This window comes from Bubalus kerabau, chromosome 20, assembly GCF_029407905.1.
Source record: "Bubalus kerabau isolate K-KA32 ecotype Philippines breed swamp buffalo chromosome 20, PCC_UOA_SB_1v2, whole genome shotgun sequence".
In the NCBI taxonomy this organism is placed as follows: domain Eukaryota; kingdom Metazoa; phylum Chordata; class Mammalia; order Artiodactyla; family Bovidae; genus Bubalus; species Bubalus kerabau.
Genome location: NC_073643.1, coordinates 52,493,414 through 52,519,469, shown reverse-complemented (window position 1 = coordinate 52,519,469; position 26,056 = coordinate 52,493,414). Strand labels below are relative to the sequence as shown.

General features: G+C 47.2%; 3 protein-coding genes and 1 non-coding gene across 8 annotated transcripts in view; 1 reads left to right on the top strand and 3 right to left on the bottom strand.

Annotated features, from left to right (window-relative positions):
- The window catches only part of USP4 (ubiquitin specific peptidase 4), a 39,890-nt gene extending 32,713 nt beyond the window's left edge, over positions 1 to 7,177 (bottom strand). Inside the window, exons 1-3 of one of the 3 annotated variants that reach the window (XM_055558369.1) lie at positions 6,916 to 7,177; positions 5,018 to 5,145; positions 655 to 785 (exon numbers count right to left, since the gene is read on the bottom strand). In XM_055558369.1, the coding sequence (XP_055414344.1) occupies positions 655 to 785; positions 5,018 to 5,145; positions 6,916 to 7,016 (360 nt within the window). In that variant the 5' untranslated portion in view covers positions 7,017 to 7,177. The remainder of the gene's footprint in view (positions 1 to 654; positions 786 to 5,017; positions 5,146 to 6,915) is intronic. The other 2 variants (XM_055558367.1, XM_055558368.1) reach the window with 2 other exon arrangements.
- Positions 7,178 to 14,956: 7,779 nt separating this feature from the next.
- Positions 14,957 to 15,059, top strand: LOC129635666 (U6 spliceosomal RNA). Its single transcript, XR_008706420.1, has one exon. It is a non-coding gene; the product is annotated as a U6 spliceosomal RNA (small nuclear RNA).
- A 2,050-nt stretch (positions 15,060 to 17,109) lies between these two features.
- GPX1 (glutathione peroxidase 1) lies at positions 17,110 to 18,266 on the bottom strand. Its single transcript, XM_055558308.1, has 2 exons — positions 17,930 to 18,266; positions 17,110 to 17,668 (listed from the first exon to the last, which is right to left on the bottom strand). The coding sequence occupies exons 1-2, from the start codon at positions 18,188 to 18,190 to the stop codon at positions 17,312 to 17,314; spliced, it is 618 nt and encodes a 205-aa protein (XP_055414283.1). The 5' UTR covers positions 18,191 to 18,266; the 3' UTR covers positions 17,110 to 17,311.
- Positions 18,267 to 19,344: 1,078 nt separating this feature from the next.
- The window catches only part of RHOA (ras homolog family member A), a 50,662-nt gene continuing 43,950 nt past the window's right edge, over positions 19,345 to 26,056 (bottom strand). For all 3 annotated transcript variants that reach the window (XM_055558310.1, XM_055558311.1, XM_055558309.1), the window contains 3 exons: positions 24,996 to 25,116; positions 21,109 to 21,239; positions 19,345 to 20,607 (listed from right to left, as the gene is read on the bottom strand). In XM_055558310.1, coding sequence (XP_055414285.1) covers positions 20,434 to 20,607; positions 21,109 to 21,239; positions 24,996 to 25,116 — 426 coding nt within the window. In that variant the 3' untranslated portion in view covers positions 19,345 to 20,433. The remainder of the gene's footprint in view (positions 20,608 to 21,108; positions 21,240 to 24,995; positions 25,117 to 26,056) is intronic.

Sequence of the window (26,056 nt, the reverse complement as noted above, 5' to 3'; positions counted from 1 at the left end):
TGATTCCTAACCCCTCTCAGAGTCCCAGGTTTCAGGTTGGAGAAAGAACGTATTCCAGCCCTGAAGAGCGACACTTAGAAGCTTGACCTCAGCACTGCAGCCCTTCCCTGCTCTGCTAAGAAGGGAAACTGCACACCATGCAGAGTGAGGAACGCACCCACTGCCTACTCCTCCACCAGAGGAGATGTCCCCCACGATGGGACAAGCAAACAACTGTGGCAGTCAGGGTGGTGGTATTCTTGTGAGTTCTGGCCACCAGAGGGGTTGACAAGCTGGGTTTCTCTCCCAGGGCCTGCCTTCCCTTATAGATTGCTCTTCTCTCGGCTATTAACACCTGTTTTCCGAGGTACTCAACAATGTGATCAGAGATTCCTAACTACAGGGGGAAAAGCAGTATCAGAAAAGTTAAGTTAAACAAGAAGCAGCACATTACTGTGTGTCCATATGCCCCCAAGTGAACTTTCCCTCAAAGAAGCTTCCAGAATGCGCTCTCACTGTACTTCTGGACACATCCCAAGCCACTGGGCAGCTGTGATGTTTGGAGGCCTCCATTCAACAGCTTAGGAACGTCTATACCCCAGGAAAGCAAAAGCAGTCAGTGCCAGGGAGCACTCACAGACAATGACCAGCGGGTGGGACAACGCGGGTACTCACTTTTCTGACAATGGGCTGCTGGCCTTCTACGCAGCCATACCAGTTTAGTAACTTATTCCAGGCCTCTGCTGGGACCAAAACATAGTCCAATTCATCAATTAAATGTTCCTTTAAGGTCTGACTCTCAGGATCTGAAAAAGGAAAACAGCACATAGCTCACTGCTCTTCTTCCCAGAAATGCTTGTTTTACATGATTCTCATCTACTTTTCAGAAACAAGAAAAGTATTTATGGGAACAAGTACAAAACTCCAAAATTCTGTCACTGGCTATAACATAGAGCAGACCTGGATGATTGTCTTTAGCTGTGATTTCTGAGCAGTTTGTGAGGAACTTGTATTTCTTCCAAAATTGGAGGGAGAAGGAAAGAGAAAAGAGAAAAACCCCGATTTACATTTTCAAAGTGCGTCCAGCTCCACAATTAAAACTGTTTTAATATTTAACAATATTCTGCTGAATGAAACTGCATTGAAATCAGGTATCACCTTTCTTTGAAAGATTTACTAAGCAAGCAAATGAACACGTCAATGAAGTTATATTTATTTTTACCAAGAGTCATTTACCATTCTTAGTGTCCAAAACTCCAAGACAAAAACTCAGCTGGACACCAGCCATACAGAAAGAGAATTTCTTTAACATGCGAAGCATCCATCTTACACCCCCACATGGAGGCAACTGGGATTCAGAAAAGGACATCCATGGACTTCCTTGGTGGTACACTGCATAGGAATCTGCCTGCCAATGCAGGGGACACGGGTTCGATCCCTGGTCCTGGAAGATTCCACATGCCACCAAGCAACTAAAACCCTCGAGCCACAGTTACTGAGCCTGCGTGCTACAACTACTGAAGCCCGGGTGCCTAGAGCCTGTGCTCTGCAACGAGAGAAGCGACTGCAATGAAAAGCCCGTGCACCGCAACAAAGAGTAGTCTCTGCTCACTGCAATGAGAGAAAGCCCGTGTGCAGCAAAGAGGACCCAGCACAACCAAAAAAGAAAGAAAAGGACATGCATGGTCTGAAATATACTCTCTTAATGGAAGCCCACGGGACTGGATCAAGGGAAGACTGACCACCTCCCACCCAGGGAGTGTCCCTGCTAAGCCTGTGCACATCAACACCCACTCCTGCAACAGTGCCACTATTCTCTCCCAGACAAGTGAAGCCACAAAGCCAGGGAAGCAGACGGTACCCACAATGGTGTAACTCACCTGTACAAGGTAGACAATGTTAAAAATAAAAGCCAAAAACAGCACTCACAAGATGACCAGGGCTTCCTATCTGATTCACCTTTGCCTTTGTCATTTCCAAGGAAAAAGGAAAGACACTAAATAGCCTTGGAGAACAGGAATCCCAAAGTGAGAAGGATGCATGGATAAACAAAATGCCGTATATAAGCACAGTGGTGTATCATTTAAGCTTTAAAAAGAAAGAAATTCTGACAGGCCACAATATGGATAAACCTTGAGGACCTTATGCTGAATGCAAAAAGCTGGTCAGAGACAGACAAATACTGTACGACTCCACTTATACTAGGAATCTAGAGTAATCAGAGACAAAAGTACAACGATGGCTGCCAGGGTCTGGGAGAAAGGAGACTGGAACTACTGTCTAATGGGTATGGAGATTCAGTTGCTGCTATTTTGACATTTGTATTTATTTCTTTAGGACATGCTGGGTCTTCACTGTGGTGTGCGGGCTCTCGCTATTCCATGCGTGCTTGGTTGTGGCATGTGGGATCTGGTTCCCTGGCCAGGGATTTCTCCCAGACCCCTTGCTTTGGGAACGCAGAGTCTTAGGCACTGAACTACCAGGGAAGTTGTGAGATTCAGTTTTACAAAATAAAAAAGTTCTGGAGATTGGCTTCACACCAATGTAAATATACTTTATACTAACTACTCAACACTTAAAAATATTTAGATGGTGGTGTTTCCCTGGTGGTCCAGTGGTTAGGACTACATGCTTCCAATGCAGGGGGTATGGGTTCAATCCCTGGTCAGGGAACTAAGATCCCACATGCATCAAGGCCAAAAAAAAAAAAAAAATTAAAAAAAAAAAAAATATTTAGATGGTACAACTTTCCTGATGGTCTGGTGATTGAGACTCGGCACTTACACTGCAGGGAGCACAGATTCAACTCCTAGTCAAGGAACTAAGTCCCCATATGTCACAAGGCAAGGCCAAAATAATAGTAATAATAAAATAAATTTAGATGGTAAGTTTTATGTGTATTTCGCCATAATTTAAAAGGGAAAAAAAAGTGGCTCCTCACTGATGAGCCAACTGTTTTCCACAGCAGCTCTGGCACAATTATTCACACTGACAGATCATACGTTTTCTATTCAGCAACAGAAGGATGATCCAGGAGAAGTACTTGAAACAAAAGCTTCACACCTCAACTCCAAGGTCTTCTCTGATTTGCAAATTAAAACTCACAAAGGTTCTTCACCAATCTTACTTGGAGACATATACCTTCTTCATTTCTAACACTAAAACTATGCAGGTCTGGCTACCCATGCTGTGCCCAACAGCAGCCACAGACCTTTAAAGGTGGGAAAGGAGCCAAGAGTTTTTAGCGTCATTAACCCCAAGTACATCAGTTCTACAGGGCTTTCTCCTCTGAGGCTCAGTGACGATTTTCTCAAACATGTCATTCTTATGACACTCAAGGCAAACAAAGGAACTTAACTGGAATTTTCAATACAGTTCACCATTTTTCCTTAAAACTGCATCAGTCAAAGGGCATCATAGTAAAAAGCACACAGGGGTTTTGCGATAAGGACTGAGCCTTTGCAAATTTCTTCAACAGAGCAAATAAAGGGGAAAAAAATGAGAGCACAACTTGGTCTTGGCATAAGGATTCCCTCAGATATACAGGAGGGGCAGAAGTGGAAAATGAGAGAGGAAACGAGCAGACTACATTAGTCAGGATATGCCCTACCCACTCCTTCCCACTCGTTCAAGAGCCCCTTCTAGGCAACTCCCATGACCGTAGGCGGCAGGCAGCCAGACTGGGACTGGCAGGTGACTGAGAGTCCAAGAGCTAAGAGGGCGGCCCTCATTGGCTAGAGATAGGCCATTCCTGCTCTGTCAATGTTCCAGGGTCTGAACGGAATGTACTTCTCGCCTCCCAAGCACACAACAAATGTTTCCAGCCTAATCCAGTGACATCAAATTGAAAGACAACAGAAGAAATGCTTGCCCTCAGCTGAAGGTCGTACGAAATGACTTGAGGGTCCCTCCAGCTCTAGGATTCTCAACACCAATACTATTAAGAGCCTTAAGTGGGATGGGAGGTGGGATGGAGGTTCAAAGGGGAGGGGACATATGTATACTTATGGCTGATTCATGCTGATGTATGGTAGAAACCGATACAATATTATAAAGCAGTATCTTTCAATTAAAAAAAAATTTTTTTTAAGCCTTAAGAATTCTCCTTCTCAAATAAAGATGGAAATGAACAAAGTGCAAATACAATACAATGATCCTTTGGGGCAACTTCATGGTATACTTCCACCTACAACAGGAAGAAAAGCCTGTAACATTATTATGTCATTCATATCTCCCCAAAAATAAGGTATACACTAAAGCACTGCTTGTTTTTTTTAAAACACCCAGGATAGTGTTAGGTATCTGAATCAAGCCTCATGCACTGTCTGCCTTCCTGCTGCCTTAACTGTGGGCCCAGGCAACAGATCATCTGTCATGCTTGCACGGGAATCTAAAAGCAAGGCAGAAAAAAGGCCGAGGAAAGGCCAACTGCCGTTTCTATGCATCCAAAGGCGCAAGCCAAGCTCAGCCATGTCATACTTCACTTTTTCAGTCACTTCTTCCATGAGGAGCTGGTCTGTGTTCGTAACTCTACTAAACTTCCACCTCCCCTCACACTACTTCTGTGACAAACATGGCCACCACAGCAATGCCTGATGAATGTTGTCAGGTCAACAATTTGTCCCACTGCAAAGGTAACACAGAAAATTCTGGTTCCTAAATTTCAGATTCCAGATGCAGTTTCAAAATAATATCCTATTTCTTTCCATTCAATATAGTAATCTCAAATTTCTAGCAGAACTTGAAAAAAAGAAACGATAAAGAGGGACAGGCAGACATTCCTCCAGACATTCCTCACTAAGACATTTCTGCTTTTACTAAAAGGAGTTAATTCAGGAAAAAAGAAGCTTCACTTCTCTGTGAGGGCCTGCAAACACTTCTGTTATAGACCCAAGTCAAGGCCCCTTGTTTCTATCCTCTCACAGTAAGAAAGTCAGGTTCATGGTACCTGTGGCAAAGATAAACACAACCTCTGGCCACCATGACCTCAGTTTACCCAAGTGGACATTTCAGTTAGAAAAGCAACAGGATACTGTACCTGAAAAGAGTCCGGAGTTATCTATCGGGCCAGGATACAGATTATGTTCACCCACATTGTACATATCCCAGCTGTCGAAGCCCACATACTTCTTCCACTGCTTGAACCACCGGCTGTCAATAAGATACCTAGAGACAGACAAAAATGGACTGTACCCAAAAACCTGAGGTTATACGTTTCTGCGGCTGCTCCCTAAATTTTTTAGGGTCCTTCCACTTGGGGACAAGCAACCCTGCTAAAAAAACACACTTTCAAGAGCAGGAGCAGGGCCAGGCCCTCTTGGGCCTGGAACAGAAAGCCTGATCCAGGGGATGCACTGACTAAGTGAAACGGCTGTTAAAAGAATAAGTAAAAGGAAGGAAATGGCTAGCTTCAAAAATGCTTGCTTAAAGAAATTCTTTCTATGGGGAAAACCTTATTTGCTAATGACCATGTCATTAATTTCATAATGATCTTTACAGAGGTCCTTGTCTAGGCAGACAGTTTGGATACACTGCTTTGCTTCATGTGAAGAGCATTAAACCAATTTTCTTTCTAAAAATAAGGTAACAACATAACACACTTCAGTTTTCCTTTGAGGACCAAACGTGTGTGTGTGTGTGTGTGTATATAATGTATATATACACATGTGCACATATATACATACAGACTTATATAGATATATACACACATATATGCATACAATATCATGGTGTGTTTATCTTATCAAAAAGCATTATGTTGACCTGGTTATATTTTAAAAGTATCATCATGCTGTTTTATTAATACAATTAAGACAGAAGGAGGGGGAAACCTCTGTAGGGGAACAAAGCGTAACAGTTACATTGTTGAGTCCTTCAAATATTATAACCAACACACTTCAGAGGAGACCAGCCAGCTTCCCAGAGGCCACAAGGATCCATAAATATATCCACATTCTAAAATGCTCTTTTCTCTCCGAACACTTTTACTGTGTGATTTTAGTCTATCTGAAACCTCTCTGCTTCTGCTGACTATTCTTCACGTGTCACCACGATTCGGTATATCAAGTACTTCTGCCTGCTCTGCCTATCACAGCTTGGCCAGCTCAAGGACACTGTAACGACTCAATTCCTAGTTTCTCTTCCCTGTTCGATTTCTCTGTCACTGTAATACAGCCATTATCACCACCACCATCGTTTCTTAAAAAAGGGTTGCTCAACCACATTCAGTGCAACGCCAAGCCCCAGTTTCTGTTTCCACACAATAATACCAGCCAGGAATCTCTTCACTAGCGGAAGTACTGTCCCTGGTACTAGATAATTTATTAAGAAAAACTTACTAAAACTCAGACTTGCTTGACTAGGCTCTAGGCTAACCCGCCTCTTTCACTCTGAAACGCTGCTGTCATTATTTTTAACATTTGCTACCAAAATAACCTGGGACTCTCAGACAATTGTTCAGCCCTGACCTTGACGTCTGTCCAGCAGCTTACAAGTTACAGAGTATCTACTTCTTATCTACACCTCAAGCACCTGAGGGGGAGGGCACCAAATATCGTTATCTTGATCTTAAAAATAAGAAGCCAGGGTCTGTGAGGTGTGGACGCCTTCGCCCAAAATCACAAAGTGAATCCTCAAAGGCAAAGGACTCTCCTCAACCGCAAGGTGCCCGGGAGTACTCCCCTTCTTTCCATCCCGTAGCCCCAGCCTCCGCTGGATACGCCCCCTGGGGCTCCAAGAAGACCGGACGACCCTCAGCTCCACCCACGCTTTCATCCAGTGCTCTCTTCCCTAAGGGGCGGGGAGTCCAGCCACTCTCAGAGTTACCAACATCTCCCCTGCCCAGCCTCTAGCCAAGCCGGGCAAGAGGGGCCGGGCCTGAACACCCGAGCGCCGGCCCCTGGCCCAGTGGGGCAGAAAGGCGGGCCCGGCGCTCACCACTGCGCCCCTCGCTGGAGCGTGGTCCTCATCAAGGCCCCGAGCTCGGATTTCTGGGTCTCCGCATCCGGTCGCTCACGGTACCCTCCGCCTTCCGCCATCTCGTCCGTGGCCCCAGCCCAGCCGGCCCGGACATCCGCCTCGCGCAAAGCGTGCTGTGGACCGCGCCCACGCACGCACGCACACACGCACTCACGTGCGCGCACGCACGCCCCTCCTCGTGTGGCGGCCAGGGGCGCCGGCCCGCCTCTTGCTGTCCCCCACCCCTAACGGCGCACCACCACACCCCCCACCCGCCCTGGCCTCCTCCGCGCGTGCGCGGTGGAGCCGGGAGCGGGGCCGGAAGAGGAGGCGGGCGTCGGGAAAGAGCTGCAGTGTTCACAGCCAGGCAGAAGTCGCGGAGCCAGCGCCGTCTGGCACACCTTTCTGAGTCCAGCCCGGCGATCTCGAGGAGTCACACAACAGGCCCCAAGACCCTTCGGGTACCTCTTCTGGCCTGCGGGGTTATCCTGGTCTTAAATCAACGCAGCGCCAGGTGCGAGGAGTCCTGAAACTACATTTTCTTGTTTTCACTCCAGCCATTCCGCTTTCAGCGGAGACCTCAGGCGAGCTCTTAGCTGCCCAAACGTGAACTCCTGATCCCTGTCCAGCAGGCCCTGCGGGAATATTCGTAATCATCACTGTCTGAACCCCAGAATCACTTGGCCCAGGCCGAATTCCACAAGCCCTCCAATGAGCTACCTACTTTATTGGGCAGGCAAGCAGCCACAGGGGGGCGATAGCAACGGGGGTGGGAGGAGCGGTCAAGGTATATTCTCCACATCAGGTACCCAGGCTGCTGCTTTGTTGTTGCAACAAAGTACAATAGCCTGAACACCTTATGGCTCCCACTCGACCGTGCCTACAAGAAACACAGCCCTCCTTCTGGAGGGCTAGACTATATGTGTCTAGCACCTCCTGCCCTCAGAAAAATTAGACAACTATGACTCAGTACCTGCCCTTATCCAGTAATCCCCATTTTTTTTTTTTTTTTTTTAGTTCTACCAGTTTATTGCTACCAACCCATCACCCTCCACCCTCATGCACACAGGCTCAGTCATGTAACCCCATGGACTGCAGCCCGTCAAGCTCCTCTGTCCATGGACTTTTCCAGGCAAGAATACTGCAGTGGGTTGCCATTTCCTTCTCCAGATCCCCATTTTTTTATGCACCAGGGGCCTATCTCGTGGAAGAACTGTTTTCTTGAGGTGGGGGGCGGAGTGTTGGGTGGCTTTGGGGAAGATTCAAGCGCATTACATTTCTTGTGCCCTTTATTGTTTTTACACCAGCTCCACCTCAGACGGTCAGACATTAGATCGCAGAGGATGAAGACCCCTGCTTTACCCAGTCTAATAGAGAAGAGGAGCGAGTCCACAAAAGCCCAGCACCAAGTCAAGTAGTGTGTGATAACCACCAGTAAAGGGTATAAATCAAAGACTGTAGACCCCGAGCTGTGAAACGGAGCGTTTCACTTGAGTACCTTTTGAGTGTGATCTTAAAAGCATAGAAATGATGGTGCATGTTAAAGGAGAGGAGACTAAAGGGGTTAAAGGAAATTTCTGGAACAAGCAGGGAAACTCATAGAGTGAAGATTAGGCCAGTTGAGCTGGACACAGACTACTGAAAGGGCCTGAGATCTCTGGCTAGAAGGGAGGCTGGTCCCATGTATCCTGCATACAGATATTGTAGGAGGTTTGAGAACAGAAATAGCTGAGGGTACTTTACACAGAGGTACAGCCCACAGACCTACTAAGAACCCTTTGGAAAGATGTCTGTGAGGAAAGAGAAAAAACAGGTGCAGAAGAAAAAACTGGCCTGGTGAAGTTGAGGTAGGTCATTTGAACAGATTTACTACCTTTTTTAGGTTGAGTTTTGGCTAATTGAAATTAATATATTAAGCACTATCTCCTAACAGAGGCCTCTTGGCAGCTGGGTAGATAGTGGGGCAAGGTAATTTGGAATTAAAACTGCCTTGGGGGACTTCCTTTGTGGTCCCGTGGTTAAGACTTTGAACTCCCAATGCAGGGGGACCAGGTTCAGTCCCTAATCAGGGAACTACATGCCACATGCCACAACTAAGACCCATAGCAGCCAAATAAATAAATAATAATTTAAAAAAATGCCTTGAATAACTACATAGCAGTTAATCTTATGTGCATAAGAGTTACCATCAAATGATAATTCTACATCTCGATCCTGACACCCCCAAGTGCCCGTCTATGGAAGTTCTTTTAAATTGTTAAAATTGTGATCGAACCAGAACCACTGCTTTAGTCCTATTTATGGAAAATGAAAGCTGGGTTAATGGGCATGACTGAACCTACATTACAGTGTCTGCTTCCCTCTTCCTTTTTTAGCAGTTCCTCCTATACCATTTATGGCATGGGTCAGATTCTTAAGGAAGTAGGACAAGTCAGCACCACTAGAAAGGGGGACAAAACCTAATTATAAAAATGAAAACTTTGGAAAATCTTTTTTGAGCCTGGATCTCTTCAATGCTATTCAATAGCTGTAAAAAAAAAAAAAAAGTACACTAATTATGAGTAGTTCCTAAAAATTTATGTTCAAATAACCAAGTGTTGTAAGTTAAAATGCAGGGAATAAAGTGACACTTCATAATCAGAAGATCACCATTATTTCTAAAGTTTTCAAACTTTCATAGTGCGTTTGATTATTACACGTTAAAAACAGAACTAGAAACCATGAACATTTGCGTGCATGTTCCTGCTATTGTGGGAGTGACCCACGGATTTGGGAGGAAAGAAGTTGAGTAATTCAACTCAGGACACACCCTGGCCCCAGGACTGGATTCTCTGTTGGGCTGTTTCCCCTAGGGGAGGGGTATAGGCTTGGTAGGCCCCTCTGTTGGCCCGGTAACCAAACCTCAGAACAGAACAACTCACCCATTGCCATGGGACCTTGGAGCACAACAACAGGAAGGAAAGCAGGAAAGGGAACTAGAGGGAACAGGCCTGACTGACTGGTTACATACCCGCGATCTTGGATGGGGATGATCTAATTGAGGGTTTGTAATGTCTGGGTGTGTAAACTTTAAGCTTTATTTGGTTTCAAATCATAAAGTTCTTTCCTTGGCTGGTGCTATGGCTTACTCTAAACCTACTCCCCAGTCACCCTTGGTCTACACCTGCCTAGCAGTCACAGAGCACGTGTGGCTGTATTCACAAATATTGAGCACCTTTTGATTAGAGGTGGCATCAGGAGAGAAATATTTTTTGTTTCCTCGTTGCCTGTGCTTTTTTAGCTTGCCTGGGGACAGTGAAAAAGAGAAAGGCTCTAGAGATACATTTTAGAAGAATTAAATGTCTTATCTGTGACACTATCACCTCTGTGGTATAAGGGGTTGATTTAATGGGGGAGGGTGATGTTTTCAGGGTGGCTCAGTGGTAAAGGATATGCCTGCCAGTACAGGAGATGTGGGAGACATGGGTTCCATCCCTGGGTTGGGAGGATCCCCTGGAAGAGGAAATGGTAACCCCCTTCAGTATTCTTGCCTGGAAAATTCCATGGGAAGAGGAGCTTGGTGGGCTACAGTCCATGGGGGTCACAAATCGCTGGACACAACTGAGCAACTGAACACATACACCAAGGAAGGTAACAGAGGCAAAAAACTGAAGGAATCTCACAGAGAGGATGTGGGGTCATTTTTTCCCATGTTGGAGACTCATGCTGTTGCACAGATTCCATTCTGGTTATGCTCCTGTCAATAGGCAGCCCTGATTGGGCGAGGGAGGTGTTGCACCCCTGGGCCTGGGTGTGGCAGTGCCTTCTCTTCCTGCTTGAATTCTGTTACCATCAATATCTGAACCTTAAAAAAGTATTTAGGTATTAATTGTGTGTGTTTGCCCTTTGCACAGAGCAAATTCTCAGTAGGCATTTCTTGGGTGAATGAATGAAAGAATTATCCAGATAGTAGTCATTTTTTCCTTTGAGTAATAGTCTATTATGTACTAACAGCCCCTACCCTCCAGGGGTTCACAGCCATCATGGCTGGGGAAGATGTTTTCACGTGTAATTATAGTGCATTGTGTGATAAAAGTGCCAGGGGGGGAAAAAGTGCTAGGGGAACATGAAGGGTGATGCTGTAGACACTTGCCTAGGAAGAAAATAATGTAACATAAGCAACTGGTGTAGGAAACAAAGGTATGCTTAACATCCCTCCTGGCCTCTGAGGATGCATAGTGAGTCTGCCAAGAAATCCTCAGGGGCCAGGGCTTCTTTATTTTTCATTTTTTTAAATTTTTTAGAGAGCTTAGGAATAGGCTGTTTTATTTTATTTATTTTTTGAACCATGCCTTGGGGCATGTGGGATCTTAATTCTCTGATCAGTGATGGATCGAACCTACACCGCCTGCATTGGAACAACAGAGTCTTAACCACTAGAGACCGCTAGGGAAGTCCCAGACCAGGGCTTCTTTAGATTCATACACAGGTACCCAGGCACAGTCACAAGCTGGGGACAGAGGCCGGGGCAACAGATACTCAGGACTGTAGGACGCCATCCAAGGTGGGCTGCATGTGTGCCTGGATACTGCCTGACCCTAGGCAGTTGGATTAAGTGAGCCTGTTCTTGGGTCTCCTGTCTTGGCCTTGCTGGCCACTGCTACCCTAGACCTGGCAGGGGTGCTGGGAATAGGATTTCTATCTTCAGGATGAATGATGGCAAGGCTGCTGGACCTCTGCCCAGAACATCACGGTCATGTCCTGTCAGTTTCAATCCTGGATGCAACTTACAGAATGCCCACCACCAAGTGACCCACTGTTGGGGGCCGGCGTGAGGCACTCCGCCCATGGCAAAGGTCATGAGGAAGGAGGCTTGACATACGCAAAGGCGGGATCGAGTCTCAGGAGTCCCCCTGGAAATCCTCGAGCATCTACCCCCATAACCAGAGCCTGCCTACTTTACTACTTTGTGCTCTCACCTACACCTCTGGCTTTACGGGGGGCTGTCCCCCACCACCTCTTTCGGAGAAGGAGTTAACTTCGAGCTCCAGTTAATAATAATTCCTGGGCGTGATAGGAGTGTTTTAACCTACAAACTCCTCTGAAGGCTCTCTAGCCTGCCTGACAGGCTTGTCCGGCCACATGTGATTGCTCACAGCCTCCCAACCGTGAGAGGCACGAGATGCTTTAAACCTTCTAAAAACAGGTTCTTTAGAAAAGTTAGAAAATTATTAGTATAAGTGTAATGGGCTGATTAGAAATTGTATTGGTGAAGGGTTTTTCATTTGTTGAGCCAATGTTTACTGCTAAGTCTCCACATCCCCTGCCCTTACACACATTAATGAATATATAGAAGAAATAAGTATTAACCTTTGATATAAATCACGTTAGACCTTAGGCTAAGTAAATTCTTTCCTTAACTAAAACCCAATACACCCTCACCCTATAGGAATGTAACTTTATTTGGGTGGCGTCTGTTTTAAGAATAATCACCCCTGGAGAAATAAGTGTCCTGGTTGACTGACCGCTGTCACAAGGAGAGGGTCGTAAATTGTCAGCAGGCCCCCTGGCCAGAAGATGATGTAACACCCCTAAGACCTCTGTATACATTTGTATGAAGCACCTGACTTTGATAAAAGTCAGGACTGCTGACCCCGCGTGACTTTTGCATAACATCTCAGTGTATAAAAGTAGACCATGGAAAATAAAGAATTGGGATCAGTTCCTCGAAAGACTGGTCTCCCCATGTCTCTCTCTCTCTCACTCTGGTTGAGTCTCCATCTGGAGCGCGGAACCCACCATGCTTACTAATTATGCCTGGGCTTCTAAGATCCGACCGGGGAGGCCTCAGTGTCTCCTCTCCTTCGGGAGAACGGAAGGACGCCTGCGGCCTACGTAAGTGGTGCAAGCTTCTTGTCTTGAAGTTTTATTGGTCCCCCGCGTAAACCAAGCTACTCAGCCTCTTTTCTCCACTGAATTTTCCTACTGAGCTATCCTCATTCTATTACTCTTTATATCCTTAATTAACGTTTAATTAAGCAGTTGTTCCCTGACCCTCGCCTACGCCGTCTCTCCTTCGAATACCCTGGATCAGCTGGGGCTGGACCCCGGCAACCCACCTCGCTGGTGATTTTGTTTTTGCTTTTTCACGTGACAGGTCTGGAGTTGAGCTCTTGGGTAGGTCAAAGCTGAAGGATGTCCGATCTCAAGTCGGCTTCCCTATTACCCTCAGGGCCAGGGCCCATGAGCCCTCACTCCTCGGGCAAGAACCTCTCTCATCTGAGCTCCCACTTCCCGGTCCAGCAGTTCCCGATGCCCAGTAACTTATTGAGCAGCGCCAGCTGGGTTTTATTTTAGTGCCAGCACAGGTGCATCACACCTCTATGAAAGCACGCTCTTCCAGCCTATTTGGTGACCATAGTAACAAAAACCTGCCAAATTTGGAGTACTCTGACCTGGATCCCTGTCCAGTCTTTATAAATCCATGCCATGGATGGATTTATTTCTCCTGGGGAAATTGTTAGCCAGTATTTTTCACTCAGTATTACCCCAAAGTTAAAACTTATGAGAGGGACTTCCCTGGTGGTCCAGTGGTTAAGACTCTGTGCTTCCAATTCAGGGGACACAGGTTGGACCCCTAATCTGGGAACTAAGATCCTGCATGCTGCAGGGTGCGCCCCCCCCCCAAAAAAAAATAAAATACGAGAAAAGATTGATCAGGCCAGGAATGCCTCTCTGAAAATAAACTTGTTTTAAGTGTTGTCCATTAAACTCCATGGAGACCGAAGAAGGAAGTCATCTGATAAAGGGCTAATTGTGCAAGAAGGGCCTGACCAAATGGGTTGTATCAGATATTGTTTTTTCAGCTTTGCTGGGGTATAGTTGACAAATAAATCTGTAAACTATTTACTATTTAAACTATTTACTCTGTACGTAATGGTGCAATATACACATACGTGATTTACCGGATTTAATGTTTAGAAAAAGTTTAAACTAGCCTTTCTGGAAGAGCTTCTGAAATGGAGGCTTCTGAACCTGTTGCGTAACAGCAGGGCCCAGCCCTTCTCGGAAGACCTGTGGACTCAGTTCTGCTGCCTGCTCCACCTCAGGCAGACTCGCTGGGATTCCTTCCCTTTTACTTGTTAATTCGAGCTGCTGATTCACAATGGGGTGGAGTGGGTGCAGGTCCCAGCCAGTAGCAGTAGGGTGGTGTGTGTTTTCGGGGAAGAGGTCTAGTTTATGCGAAGAAAGATGAACCCTTAGTGGGGCTTTAAACTGAGTCTTCCTGAAAAAGAGAGTTTGAAAAGACAGTTAAAGGAGGCGGGCAACTTCCAAGTCTGAGGAGGAGTAGTCACCAGCCAGCGTCAGCTACATGGGGGGGATCTCAGAAGTTCCTTTCTCTTAGAGCTCAAGGCATAAACTGAAGAAGAAAAAAAAGTGGGTGATGAGGGGTGAGTCACTGGGCACCCAGACTCTCACCCTCTGGGGTGAGACAAGTCACTCACAGATGTCATCGAGTCTTGGTTCCTAAAGGGGCACAGATAGGGTGGGGTCTGAATGGGCAACGGAACTTCGCCTTTGGTCACCTCAGAGGGGACTCAAAAGCTGAGGTGGAGGGGACTTCCCTAGCAGTTTAGTGGTGAAGACTCCGTGCTTCCAATGCCAGGAACGCAGGTTCCATCCCAGGTTGGGCAACTAAGATCCCACACGCTATGTGGAGCAGCCAAAAAGTGAAAAAAAAAAGCTGAGGTGGAGAGGCCTTGAAGCCAGAGGGAGGTGATAGGCCCATTGATGATGAAGGGAGAGGAAGCCAGAACAGTTACTGCCCTTAATGAACTAAGGGCAGACGGAGGGGGAGAACAGCAGCAAAGCTTTCTGCTTAGGGTTGGAAGAGAAGTTCTTCAGAGTTGATTCCAACACAGCAGGGACTTGAGTCACTGATGTGACCATGAAGACTGGGACCCCAGAATCTCTGGACTACATTCTGGAGTGATAACGAAGTATCTGGGTGCTTGTCTGTCCAAACGGAAGCTTCATTGCAATGCTCACTTCGGGAGCAGATATACTCCAATTGCAGTGATAAGAGATTAGCATGACCTCTGTGCAAGGATGACATACAAATTCGAGAAGCGGTCCGTATTTAAAAAAAAAAAAATTGAAAACAATATAGAAGCAGCTTCACTGTGTACACCCCTGCAGAGTCCCTTGTACAGTGATAGGAAGTGGCTCCAGATCTGTCTGTCTCAAGAGATTACTGACAGCAAGGACCACAGATGGAGGGGCTGGAACTGAGCCACACCTGGGAAATGGCAGCTGGCCTCCAAGATATGCCTGGTCCTGAGCCTGGCTTTGAAATTGCAACTGCCTGGCAGGGTCAGAGCAACCAACTGTGTACTCTGTTGACTACCTGAGCGGCAGCAACCAGTAAGCACAGCTTCAGAGCAGACAGAAGCGCTGGGTAGACCTATGCAAAGATCTAGCAGTGTTCTGGGGAAAGTTATGTCACATGAGCTGCCAACTGTGTAGAGTAGACTTATATGGTCCTAATACCTGGAGAAGCTATTACCAAAAACAGGACTGGCTGCCTGATGGGCATAGAAGCACCTACTTCTTTTATGTCTGCACTAGATCTTAGTTGTGGCACATGGGATCCTTAGTTGCAGCACCTGGGTTCTAGTTCCCTGACCAGAGACTGTACACTGGCCCCCAAGTTGGGAGCTTGGAGTCTTAGCCACTGAAACACTGGGGAAGTCTCTGGCATCCAGAAGAAGAGTTTTACTGGGAGGTGACCTTACCTGGGAGGTCAATGGGCAAGGACTCAGGAGGCAAGACTCAAATCCGTGTCCCTAATCCAAAATCACTGCAAATGATGACTGTAGCCATGAAATTAAAAGATGCTTACTCCTTGAAGAAAAGTTATGACCAACCTAGACAGCATATTAAAAAGCAGAGACATTACCTTGTCAACAAAGGTCCGTCTAGTCAAAGCTATGGTTTTTCCAGTAGTCATGTATGGATATGAGAGTTGGACTATAAAGAAAGCTGAGCGCAGAATTGATGCTTTTAAACTGTGGTGTTGGAGAAGACTCTTGAGAGTCCCTTGGACTGCAAGGAGATCCAACCAGTCCATCCTAAAGGAAATCAGTCCTGAATATTCATTGGAAGGACTGATGCTGAAGCTGAAACTCCAATACTTTGGTCACCTGATGCAAAGAACTGACTCACTGGAAAAGACCCTGATGCTGGGAAAGATTGAAGGTGGGAAGAGCAGGGGATGATAGAGGATGAGATGGCTGGATGGCATGACCAACTCGATGGACATGAGTTTGAGTAAACTCTGGCAGTTGGTGATGGACAGAGAGGCCCAGCATGCTGCAGTCCATGGGGTCGCAAAGAGCTGGACACCACTGAACTGAACTGAATCTGGAGTTTGATCAAACTTTATTGAGTTAGGGGAGGATGGGTTAGTATGCAGAAGCGCTAGTGTGGCAGGTTTTGATTGGCGGGCATTAGAACTTGGCCATTTAAGGTATGGTCTTCCTGGACAATGGACCTTTCACTTTTCAAAGTGTTCAGGTTATGGTTATGTCCAGGTTCTTTTGATTCTATGTCAGGGAGGAGGGGTGGAGGTGGAGAAACTTTGATTTCAGGCATTATTAGAGGTTAAAATTTTTCTCCTCTGCACATGCTCTGGGCTGCATTTGTGGTTTTGTTCTGTTGTCTCTGAAGAACAACTCACTATCTTGGTATCAACAGAGGAGGGCCAGTTTGGGCTGGCTCTGCAGTTATAAGGCCACAAACTAAACAAATGTGAATGGGAGCCCAGGGTGTTATTTGTGAAGGTCATTTTGAGCTGAACAGATACTCAGAAAGGAGAGGCATAACTCCAGGGAGGAGGTTAGGCAGTTTCAGCCCTTGACTCATCTTCCTCTTTTTTAAATAAAGACTTTCTTTTGTAACAGGGCCTCAGGATGGCCCTGCTGAATGTCCTGGCAGAGGGAGAAACACTGGGAGAGGAGCCTGGATTCCCACAAAGGAAAGAGTGGATTCCACTGCAGACAGTGTTGGAATATTCATGTTTGGCTAGGTAAGGCCAGCTAAGAAATGGGGGCTTAAGCTCCCAGCCCTAGGACAATGAGATTAGTAGGAAAGGTGTCCCCCGCTGACAATGACACAGGACACACACACACACAGTTCTGCTCACATCTGGCACTTTATTCATTAGAAGCTGTGGTCTGGGAAAGGGGAGGCTGGGATGGATAGGACCAGCGCCCACCTCAGGGGATTTTCCTGGACATCAGGCATTCCTCCACGTAGGTTTAGAGGGAACACCTTCATGGGCAAAATCCCTGGAGAGCAGCGCTGACCGCCAAGCAGCAAGGGTGGGAGGGGCACCCTAGGCAGAGGCCCCCTGGGACAGCAGGGTTTCAATGTCAGGCTCGATGTCGATGGTCAGAAAGCGGCGGCTGTACCTGCGCACGGGCACACCGTCTGGGCCCACCAGGAACTTCTCGAAGTTCCAGGAGACGTCGTTGCGGCACACCGGGGACCAGGTGATGAACTTAGGGTCGGTCATTAGAGCAGTGGCGTCGTCACTTGGCGTGGGCAGAACCTCCCGAAGGAAGGCGAAGAGCGGATGCGCCTTCTCGCCATTCACCTCGCACTTTTCGAAGAGCATGAAGTTGGGCTCGAACCCGCCGCCTGGTCGGACGTACTTCAGGCAATTCAGGATCTCCTCGTTCTTGGCGTTTTCCTGCGAGAGGGGAGAGCAGCTGGGAACCAGGGCTGCGAGGGGGAAGGGAAGCCTAACCGCAAACCTGGAGTTTTCCATGAGTCACCCGACTGTGACCTTTCTTGCGTAACTCCAGGGTGGATTTGAACCTCAGCCGGGAAAAGCGTCGGAGTGCTGCGAGGCGAAAGCCCGCCTCTCCGCGCCCTGGGACCCGGCGGAGCACCAGCGGGCGCTCCTAACCCGGGTAGCACGCCCACCCCCGCTCCGCCCGGTTAGGCGCACCTGATGCCCAAACTGGTTGCAGGGGAAGCCGAGCACGACCAGGCCCCGGGGTCCGAGGCGCCGCTGCAGGTCATTCATCTGGGTGTAGTCCCGCACCGTTGTGCCTCAGAGCGATGCTACGTTCTCAATAAGCAGCACCTTGCCCCGCAGGGAGGACAGGTGGAAGGGCTCCCCGCCGGCCAGAGGGCGCGCGGAGAAGCCGTACACTGTGCGCGGGGCTGCCGCCGCTAGGGCGGCCGCCGAGCGCTGAGCGGCGCACATGGTATCCGTTCCCGAATCGAGAGCAGAGCGCCCCGGACTTGAAGAACAAGAGGGTCAGGAAGCTCCTGCTTTTAAAAGGCGGGCGACCGGGGATCACGTGGTGCAGGCACTTTTCCGGCCGCGGCTCCTCCCCGCCTGGGTCCCGCCTCATCCGGCCTCCGGCCCCCAGCTGCGGGCCCACGGGGCGGGAGGGTGCGGCCGTGCCGGATGCGGACACCGCCCAGACCGTGCGGCGGCGCGGGCGCGTTTGGTCCAGCCCAGGGAGTGCAGCGCGGGCACTGCGGTAGCGACCCGAATGATTCCCGCCCAGGGCCCAGACGGGCTCCGGCTTCTTTCTCAGTGGTTCTTCAGGGATTGGACCTGGCCCCGGGAGGGTGACCAGCAACAGGAGCGTGTGCTGTCTGTGGCTGCACAGTCCACCCCGCATGGGCCGTATCACTACTCCCGAAGAACGAGCCCTATTGGCAGGCGCGGGGATGGTGCAGTTGGCGGCAGCTGCCAACGCAGTCTGGGAGCTTTGAAGGTTAAATTGCAGGAGGGTGGGCAGTGCTGCGGAGAAGGGGGCAGGCAGTCAGGGATGGGACTGCAAAAGCCAACTTTCTCCTATCCTTGCATTCTGGCGCAACCCTAGACTGTGCTCTCATCCTAGCCTCCGGTTTCCCGCCTACTTTGACACCCCCAGCGCAGCACTGCCTTTACACAGGGTTTCTGGGGTCACTGTTAAGGCCCTGCTCCAGACTCCTGGAGGGGAGCCCAAAAGCATGCAGGGCCAAGGAGACTGAAGTGGATTTCAGACCATCCTCGTACCTAGTCAACTTCATCTGGAGCTCAGGCTTGCCAGTAAAAGACACTGGGAATGGATAGGTTGTAAGAAGAGCAAAGTATCACACTACTGAGATTTGTCTGGAAGAATGGCTGCTTGGAATACCTCCTACTCCTCAGTAGGCTGTATTCCCTACTCCACCCCCCTCTGAACTTGAACGTGATAAAATACTCATTTCCACCTCCTTGGCTGAAGTCCAGGTTAGTGCCGGTTTGGGGGAGTGGGTGGGCAAGCTGCTACTTTGCCCCCTGAAGGAAAGGTGAGCTAGGCAGAATTCATCCTCCCATTCCCAGCCCTGGAGAGAGCAACACAAACACCAGGATACAGGAAGTTTAGAAAACTGCCTTTATTCTATTAGTAGTTGGAAAAATTAACTGGTACAGAAAAAAAGTTTAGTCAGCTAGAGAGGAGAGAGAAACTGAGGGCCGCCCAAGAGAACTGGCGGCTCCTCTGGGAGGGAACCTGGATACAGTGAGAAGAAAGAGCACTGTGAACTATAGAGCCAGACCCTGCAGTCCAGGTGAAACAGGTTATGCCACCTGAGTGTCTAAGTGTCTCAGGCAGAAGACTGAATTCTTACTTAGCCCAGCTCTGGGGAAGGGGGTACTGGAACATATGGGGCTGAAATGGGGGGACATGGCCATCTTTTATCCGAGAAACTGACAAAACGGGAATTTAAAAAATGAATTTTCCATCTGACTTTATTTTCAAATACACTTTCTTTAAAAAAAAAAAAAAAAAAACCAATACACTTTCTGTGAAGATGACAAATATCAGTATTAGGAAATCCAATTATACAAAAAATACTACATCTAGTCTGGGGTAGATATATTTATTTTTGGTAACATACATTAAGCGGCACTAATTACACAGTAACTATAAGGTAACTAACATGAAACCACAGAACTGTAACTTTACCACAGCTGCGTGGATTTGGGCCTTTCTGGCTGAGCACATTTTCAAAAAACTGGATAGCCACCCAGAGTGTTGCCAATGAAATTTGTTAAAAGGAGTAAAGCTCTGAAGTGGTGACTCACCAGAGTACCTTGCAGCTGATAGATGACAGACAGGACATGTTAGTTATAAAGTAGTTACAGCCTAATTCACAAAAGTTACCAACGGTTTCTCTTTCTAGAAAGAAGCAAGAAGTTAAGAAATTCCTTGAATTAGCGCCTGGTGTGTCAGGTGGGAGTGCAGAGGAGGGCTGTTAAGAGCAGTGTCAGAAGGACCCTGGTGGGTCAGGTGGGTTGGACATCATTAATAATCATGGTTGGCTTCTAAATACTGGTAGCAAGATGACTTCTGATTTGTAATCTTAGGTAAATTATAGATAAATGAAAAAGGCCAGTAATCATACACTAAGATTAATAAACAGCACTTCAAAATTAACCGCATGAGGGCTGTGCTTGCAGCAGGGGTTTCACAAGACAAGGCACCCAGATTTTTTCTTCCCACGTCTGGCTTGCAGAGCAGCTCTCGTGGCCATTTCAAAAACCTCCCTCACTCCATCTTTGGTCTTTGCTGAACACTCCATGTACCCAAAAGCACCAATCCTGTTTGCCATATCTCTGCCTTCTTCGGGTTTTACTGGCTCCTAGCAAAGAGAAGAGAGCACTTTAGTTAACAGTGTTACATATAGTAAGTTGGTACAGAGCATTTAAACTCCGCGAAAAGACTTCAGAAGCCAAGGTGTCAGCCCCATCACTTTTAAAAGGCTATTAGGGGCTCTCTGTTTGGACTCCCAGGTTGCCTGATCCTTCAGTTGCCACCAATTTATCTCTAGCCTCATGTATACGAAGGTAATAACTGGACAGGGAGACTGAGAGCCTGATAAAGCTCCTGCATCTGACACACTGACTACCGCTGTGCTGGTCCCTTCTCAGGGAGGCAATCTGCACGAGAGAGGCCTCATCCTACAGGACTAGGGAGCCTTAGGGACCCTCTGTGCAGGCCCCAGTCCATGAGGCAGACAGAGGCTTCTGGGACTCTCTGAAACAGCCTGGCCTATGCGGGTTTCTGCCTTGTTCCCTGAATCTCCCATCGTGGGTCCAGCGTCCCCAGTGCTGCAGAAGACAGAGCCCCACCCCAGACCCACCTGCTTCATCTTGGCCAGCTCCCGCCTTGTGTGCTCGTCGTTTCGAAGATCCTTCTTGTTCCCAACCAGGATGATGGGCACGTTGGGACAGAAATGCTTGACTTCCGGAGTCCATTTTTCTGGTATGTTTTCTGAAAGCAGCAAAATGCACATAATTATAATTCTATCATGAAGAATCTCCAGAAGCCCTAGTTAAATTGTGAAGAAACTTCAGCATCATGCTGGACATATGATGGAATTTCACTGGTTTCAAAACCATGAAAAAGGCAAAATCTAACCCCCTTTCTCTTAAGCACAGAATCACCAGCTTTTCTCAGTCATACCAAGGAGCTCATCTCCTCTGGAGGTGGTGCCAGGTGAAGGCTACAGAGGAGCAAAGGATTCAGAACACGGGGTGGCTCCACAACGGTGCCCCCTGCCCCACCGGCCGGCCATCCACGTCACTGTTGGATGATTCTGACCACAGCTTACAGGAGTCCCCATTCTGCGGCTGTGGCTACAGCTAGCCCAGGGTTCACACACTTTCTCTACACCTTACTCATGGGCCTTCAGAATGACCTACCCTTGGGTTACTGGAATTTCAAAGGGCTTCAGTGGCTTCTGAAAATGAATCATAACCAGTTGCAGCTTCTTGCCAATACTATTCTAATTTAGATAAGGTGGCCTGGGTTCAACCTCCCACACCCACCACCTTGAGCATCTCAGAGTCAGGGATGACGTTACAAAATGGAGGTAACTGTAAGACTCCACATGAGGTTATTCTGATTCAATGTGTACAGCATACTTAGTATGATGATCATTTAAATGGTACTGAACATAATCTGACACTATGTTTTAGGTGTAAACTGTTCACTCTCTGACTTCAACACCAAAAGGCAGGAGTTACAATATGGAAAGATGCCCTGCCTTCTGGCTAGAATGTAGAGAAATTATATGAGTAAGGTCAGAAAACTCAATTCAATGCTCCACTCCTCAGCCCACAAGACAGATACTTTCCTCCTTTGCTAGAGCAGCTATAGCAGCTACAGTCAATCACTAATGTTACAACTTAAAACTCAAAGCCTTATTCTAGAACAAAGGGGTCCTTAAGAACCGCAGAGCAATAAAGACACAAGGGCCAGCATATCTGACACTGAAGCCCAACAGCCTGGGTGGTCAATCTTGCTCCTGGCTCTGCAGCCTGTGGTCAGTTTTCAGTGAAGCTGAAACAGTGATCACTTTAAAGAGTAGGTGAGATCACACACATCTCTCTCGTGTTCAAACCATCTGAGAGTTCCCATCTCTCTCATGACCAAAGGCGAGGTCCACACCATTAACCACATGGCTCTGCAACCCTCGCTCTCTGTACAGCACACTGGATTCCTTCCTTCCGCCTGGGGAGTCTTTTGTTGGCCTCCCTCACCTCTGCTCAGAGGTCTCCTTTTCAGTGAGGCTCCTGACTAGCAGCATGTGGTCATCTTCTAACACTACATACTACCACAGCCTATTCCATTTCCACCACCATGAATGTTATTTGTAACCTTTCCTGCTATCAGATTTAGATTTTGGCTCTTCTGTCTCCATCTAGAATATAGGTTCTATAAGTAGGTGCTCAATAATTATTTGCTAAACATACAAAATTATTACTCTAATAGTCTCCCTACCTCCAGAATCCAGGACATGTAAAATAAAATGAACTGCCTCTCTTATGTTCACTTTTCATGAATAATTTTAAAATTTAATTTTTTTACCTTTTAATTCAGTAATGGCAATCACCTATAATTGCTCCTACCCTCAAAGTAATCTGATCATATCAGGACACATCACTTTACACAGATTTACAGTGGAGTGCTTTGGATGTCCTTGTGAATTCCATTAAGCTAGAGAAAAGGAATTCTTATCTAGATCCAGAGTCTACTTTTATAAGTCAAGTTTTACTGGAACAGAGCCAAGCTCATTCATGGATATATTTTTTATGACTGCTTTTGTGTTACAACAGTATAGCTGAGTAGTTATGGCAAATTCAGGAAATGCAACAGAGAACACATGGCTGACAAGCCTAAACTATTTACTATTTGGCCTTTTACACAGGATCGGCCAGCAACAGCGCTGAAACCTGCACACCAACATTCTGATTGCTGATCAAACTTGTTATTCTACACCCAGACTCTGGGCCATGGTCTAACATCTAACCATACATAAAAAGCAAATTGCAATGTTTGGTTGACATTAGCTTTTCATTTTCTTGATATAAACTTTTGAGTTCCCAAGACACATTTTACCGGGGCAAACTACCAGTGGAATTCTCTGCTACTCCCTAGCCAAAATAAGAGAACTTTTAAAAGGCCCTTGGCAAAACTAAGGTAACTCAGGTCAGCAAAGGGGCCCTACCTACCTGATACTCCTGCCAAGACCACCAGTGAAGGCACAGCATCCGCCCCGCCCCACCTCCAGGTGTATCCTGAGAGGGAGCTCAATCTCTCTCTGCTTTCTACCTCTGCGTTCCTCCCTAGAACCTGCCCTCTGGGTGAGGGGATGGCAAAAAACAAGTCATAGTAAACAGACAAGAGGTCAAAAGCCGAAGATTTCCTTGAGACCAGGAGATACAGTGTTCAAAAAAAAAAAGTAAGACAGAATAAGAGTAATATTTTGCTCTGAAGGTATTCTTGTCCCTAAAGGATTATACCCTGGATGAGGCGGCAAAGGATGCACACTCCTCATTCCTACAGGATTTAGGCTAAGTTCATCATGTGTATGTTTGAATGGAAGGTGTCCATTTTCTCTAAAGTTCAGCCTCAAGGGCCTTTGGAGAGTCCCACCAAAGGAAGCCAGATTAATTTGAAAACTGAAACTAAAACACAACTGTTGAACCAAAGTGAGACAATGGCAGGCAGTACCCACAGTCTCAGTCCTGGGAAGTATCACACAGGAGGTTCCATCTCAACTTGGTTCCTTGGGCTGCATGACGCTGAGCAAACGGTTCTAAGTCTCAGGGCACCCCTCAGTATTGTCATTTACGCGAGTACAAGCAGGACACACAAAGGGTCACTCCACCCTAACCCCCCAGGAACAGCCCAGGCCACCAGCCAGCCCTCAACTGTCATTTGTGGTAATAATGACAGTGTCTTTGCCCCATCCACTACCCTGTTAAAACAGGGCACCACAGCACCGAGCAAGACGTTTTATCATCTTTAGCACAAACTGAAAGCAAGTTCTGTTTCAGGCCCCGGTGCTCTGTTTTGCAGAATAAGAGATCAGCATCTTTCACACATTTTTTTTTTCCTTTGGAGGAAAGCAGCTTCTGTAACATGTGACCAGCTGAGCTAGTGTAATGTCAGGTTTAAGTCTCTATCCACTAGCTGAGGGGCTTTATAAAAGGGCTAAAACAGGGGTTTAAAAACACCACTAGGAATCAGCAAATCATCAGTCTAGATGTTGGGAGGCAGCAGGCTCAATATTAAGTACTGAAAAAAGATGTGGACACCCAAAAAAAGCCTTCCCCAAATCTCAGTCCAGAAAATAGCTTTGGGGAATGCCCTGGATATCCAGTGGTTAGGACTCCGTGCTTTCACTGCTGAGGGCACAGGTTCAATGCCCTGGTCAGAGCATGCTGCATGCCCCCCCGCTACCCCTGTCCCCTTTAAAAAAAGAAAGGAGGGCAAAAAATAGCTTTCTATTGGAACCCACCTACTTTACAAGGTGAACATGGCAGTCAAGGGAGACCAAAGCTGAAAAGGGATTCACGGCTCAGGGTCTACAGTCCTGAGACTCTAGGACTCTGGCCACTTATGATCTCCTCTGAAACTCATGTATGCTTTTCAGCCACTTGATGTCCAGAAAGGACCTGAGAAACCAAAAACTGACCACCACACAGGCAGCGACAAACGTCAGGCTGCAGGGCTACTCACCTAAACTATCAGGGCTGTCAATGGAGAAACACATCAGTATAACGTCGGTATCCGGGTAGGAGAGAGGCCTCAAGCGATCATAATCTTCCTGCCCAGCTGTGTCCCACAAAGCCAACTCTACCTATGACAGGAAAAATGAACATAAGAGTGCAGGTTAATCCCACTACTTACTTTCAGAAGAAGTGAAACCACTGTACCTTCAAATGATAGACTGTCCACATAGTAAAATACAAAAATGGTCAGTTTTATTAGTGTCAAGTCAAAAGTAATTCTGTAGCTTATAAGTACTTATAAGTACACAAATAACATTCTACAGAGGAAAGAAAGTGAATGAACCATAGACAACATCCCACCAGGTATACAAGGCAAGACAGGGAAAAACCAGAACAAGTAACTTTTCTTAATACAGTCTCACTCAACCATTTCCTTCCCTTGTCTCATCACTCTGCTCCAATGAGGAAACAAGACTGTATTTGAATTGATGGGTAAGAAAAGTGACCATCCTGGGTGTTGGGCAAGGTCTGAGCTGACAGGAAAGGCCTATGGCTCTGCTTTTACTGCTCAAAAAAAATGTCTCAATGAAAGCATCATACAGGTAGGGGGTACTGCTTTCACCTTGGGAACCTGTTCACTTTTCAGCGGGGGGAGGGCAGACACCTGGACTTAGACAGGACTCCACCACCCCCATGCCCGTCAGGGACTGTACTCAGCCCAGTCACTTCTTACAGTCACAGTGGTTTTTAGCGCTTGTGGCCCAAGGAGTTCTCCCTCCAATGCCTCGAGTAGCCTTCTCCTCCTAACACCTTCAGAGTGTTTCAGTATCTAAATATTATTCCTACCTTAAAGTTGATGGCTAATTATTTCTTCCATCCTCAACCTCTGCCCCAGGATGTGTCACTCACAACTTCCACAAGTCCCACTGTGCCTCTGTCACGCATATTACCGTCAGCTTGGTACAGGAATCCATAATATATCGATGCCCAACCCTCACAACTGGTCTAACCTCAGGATGCTACAGCTCATTCTCTCACAAATCCCACTCCCCTGGCACCCCCACACCT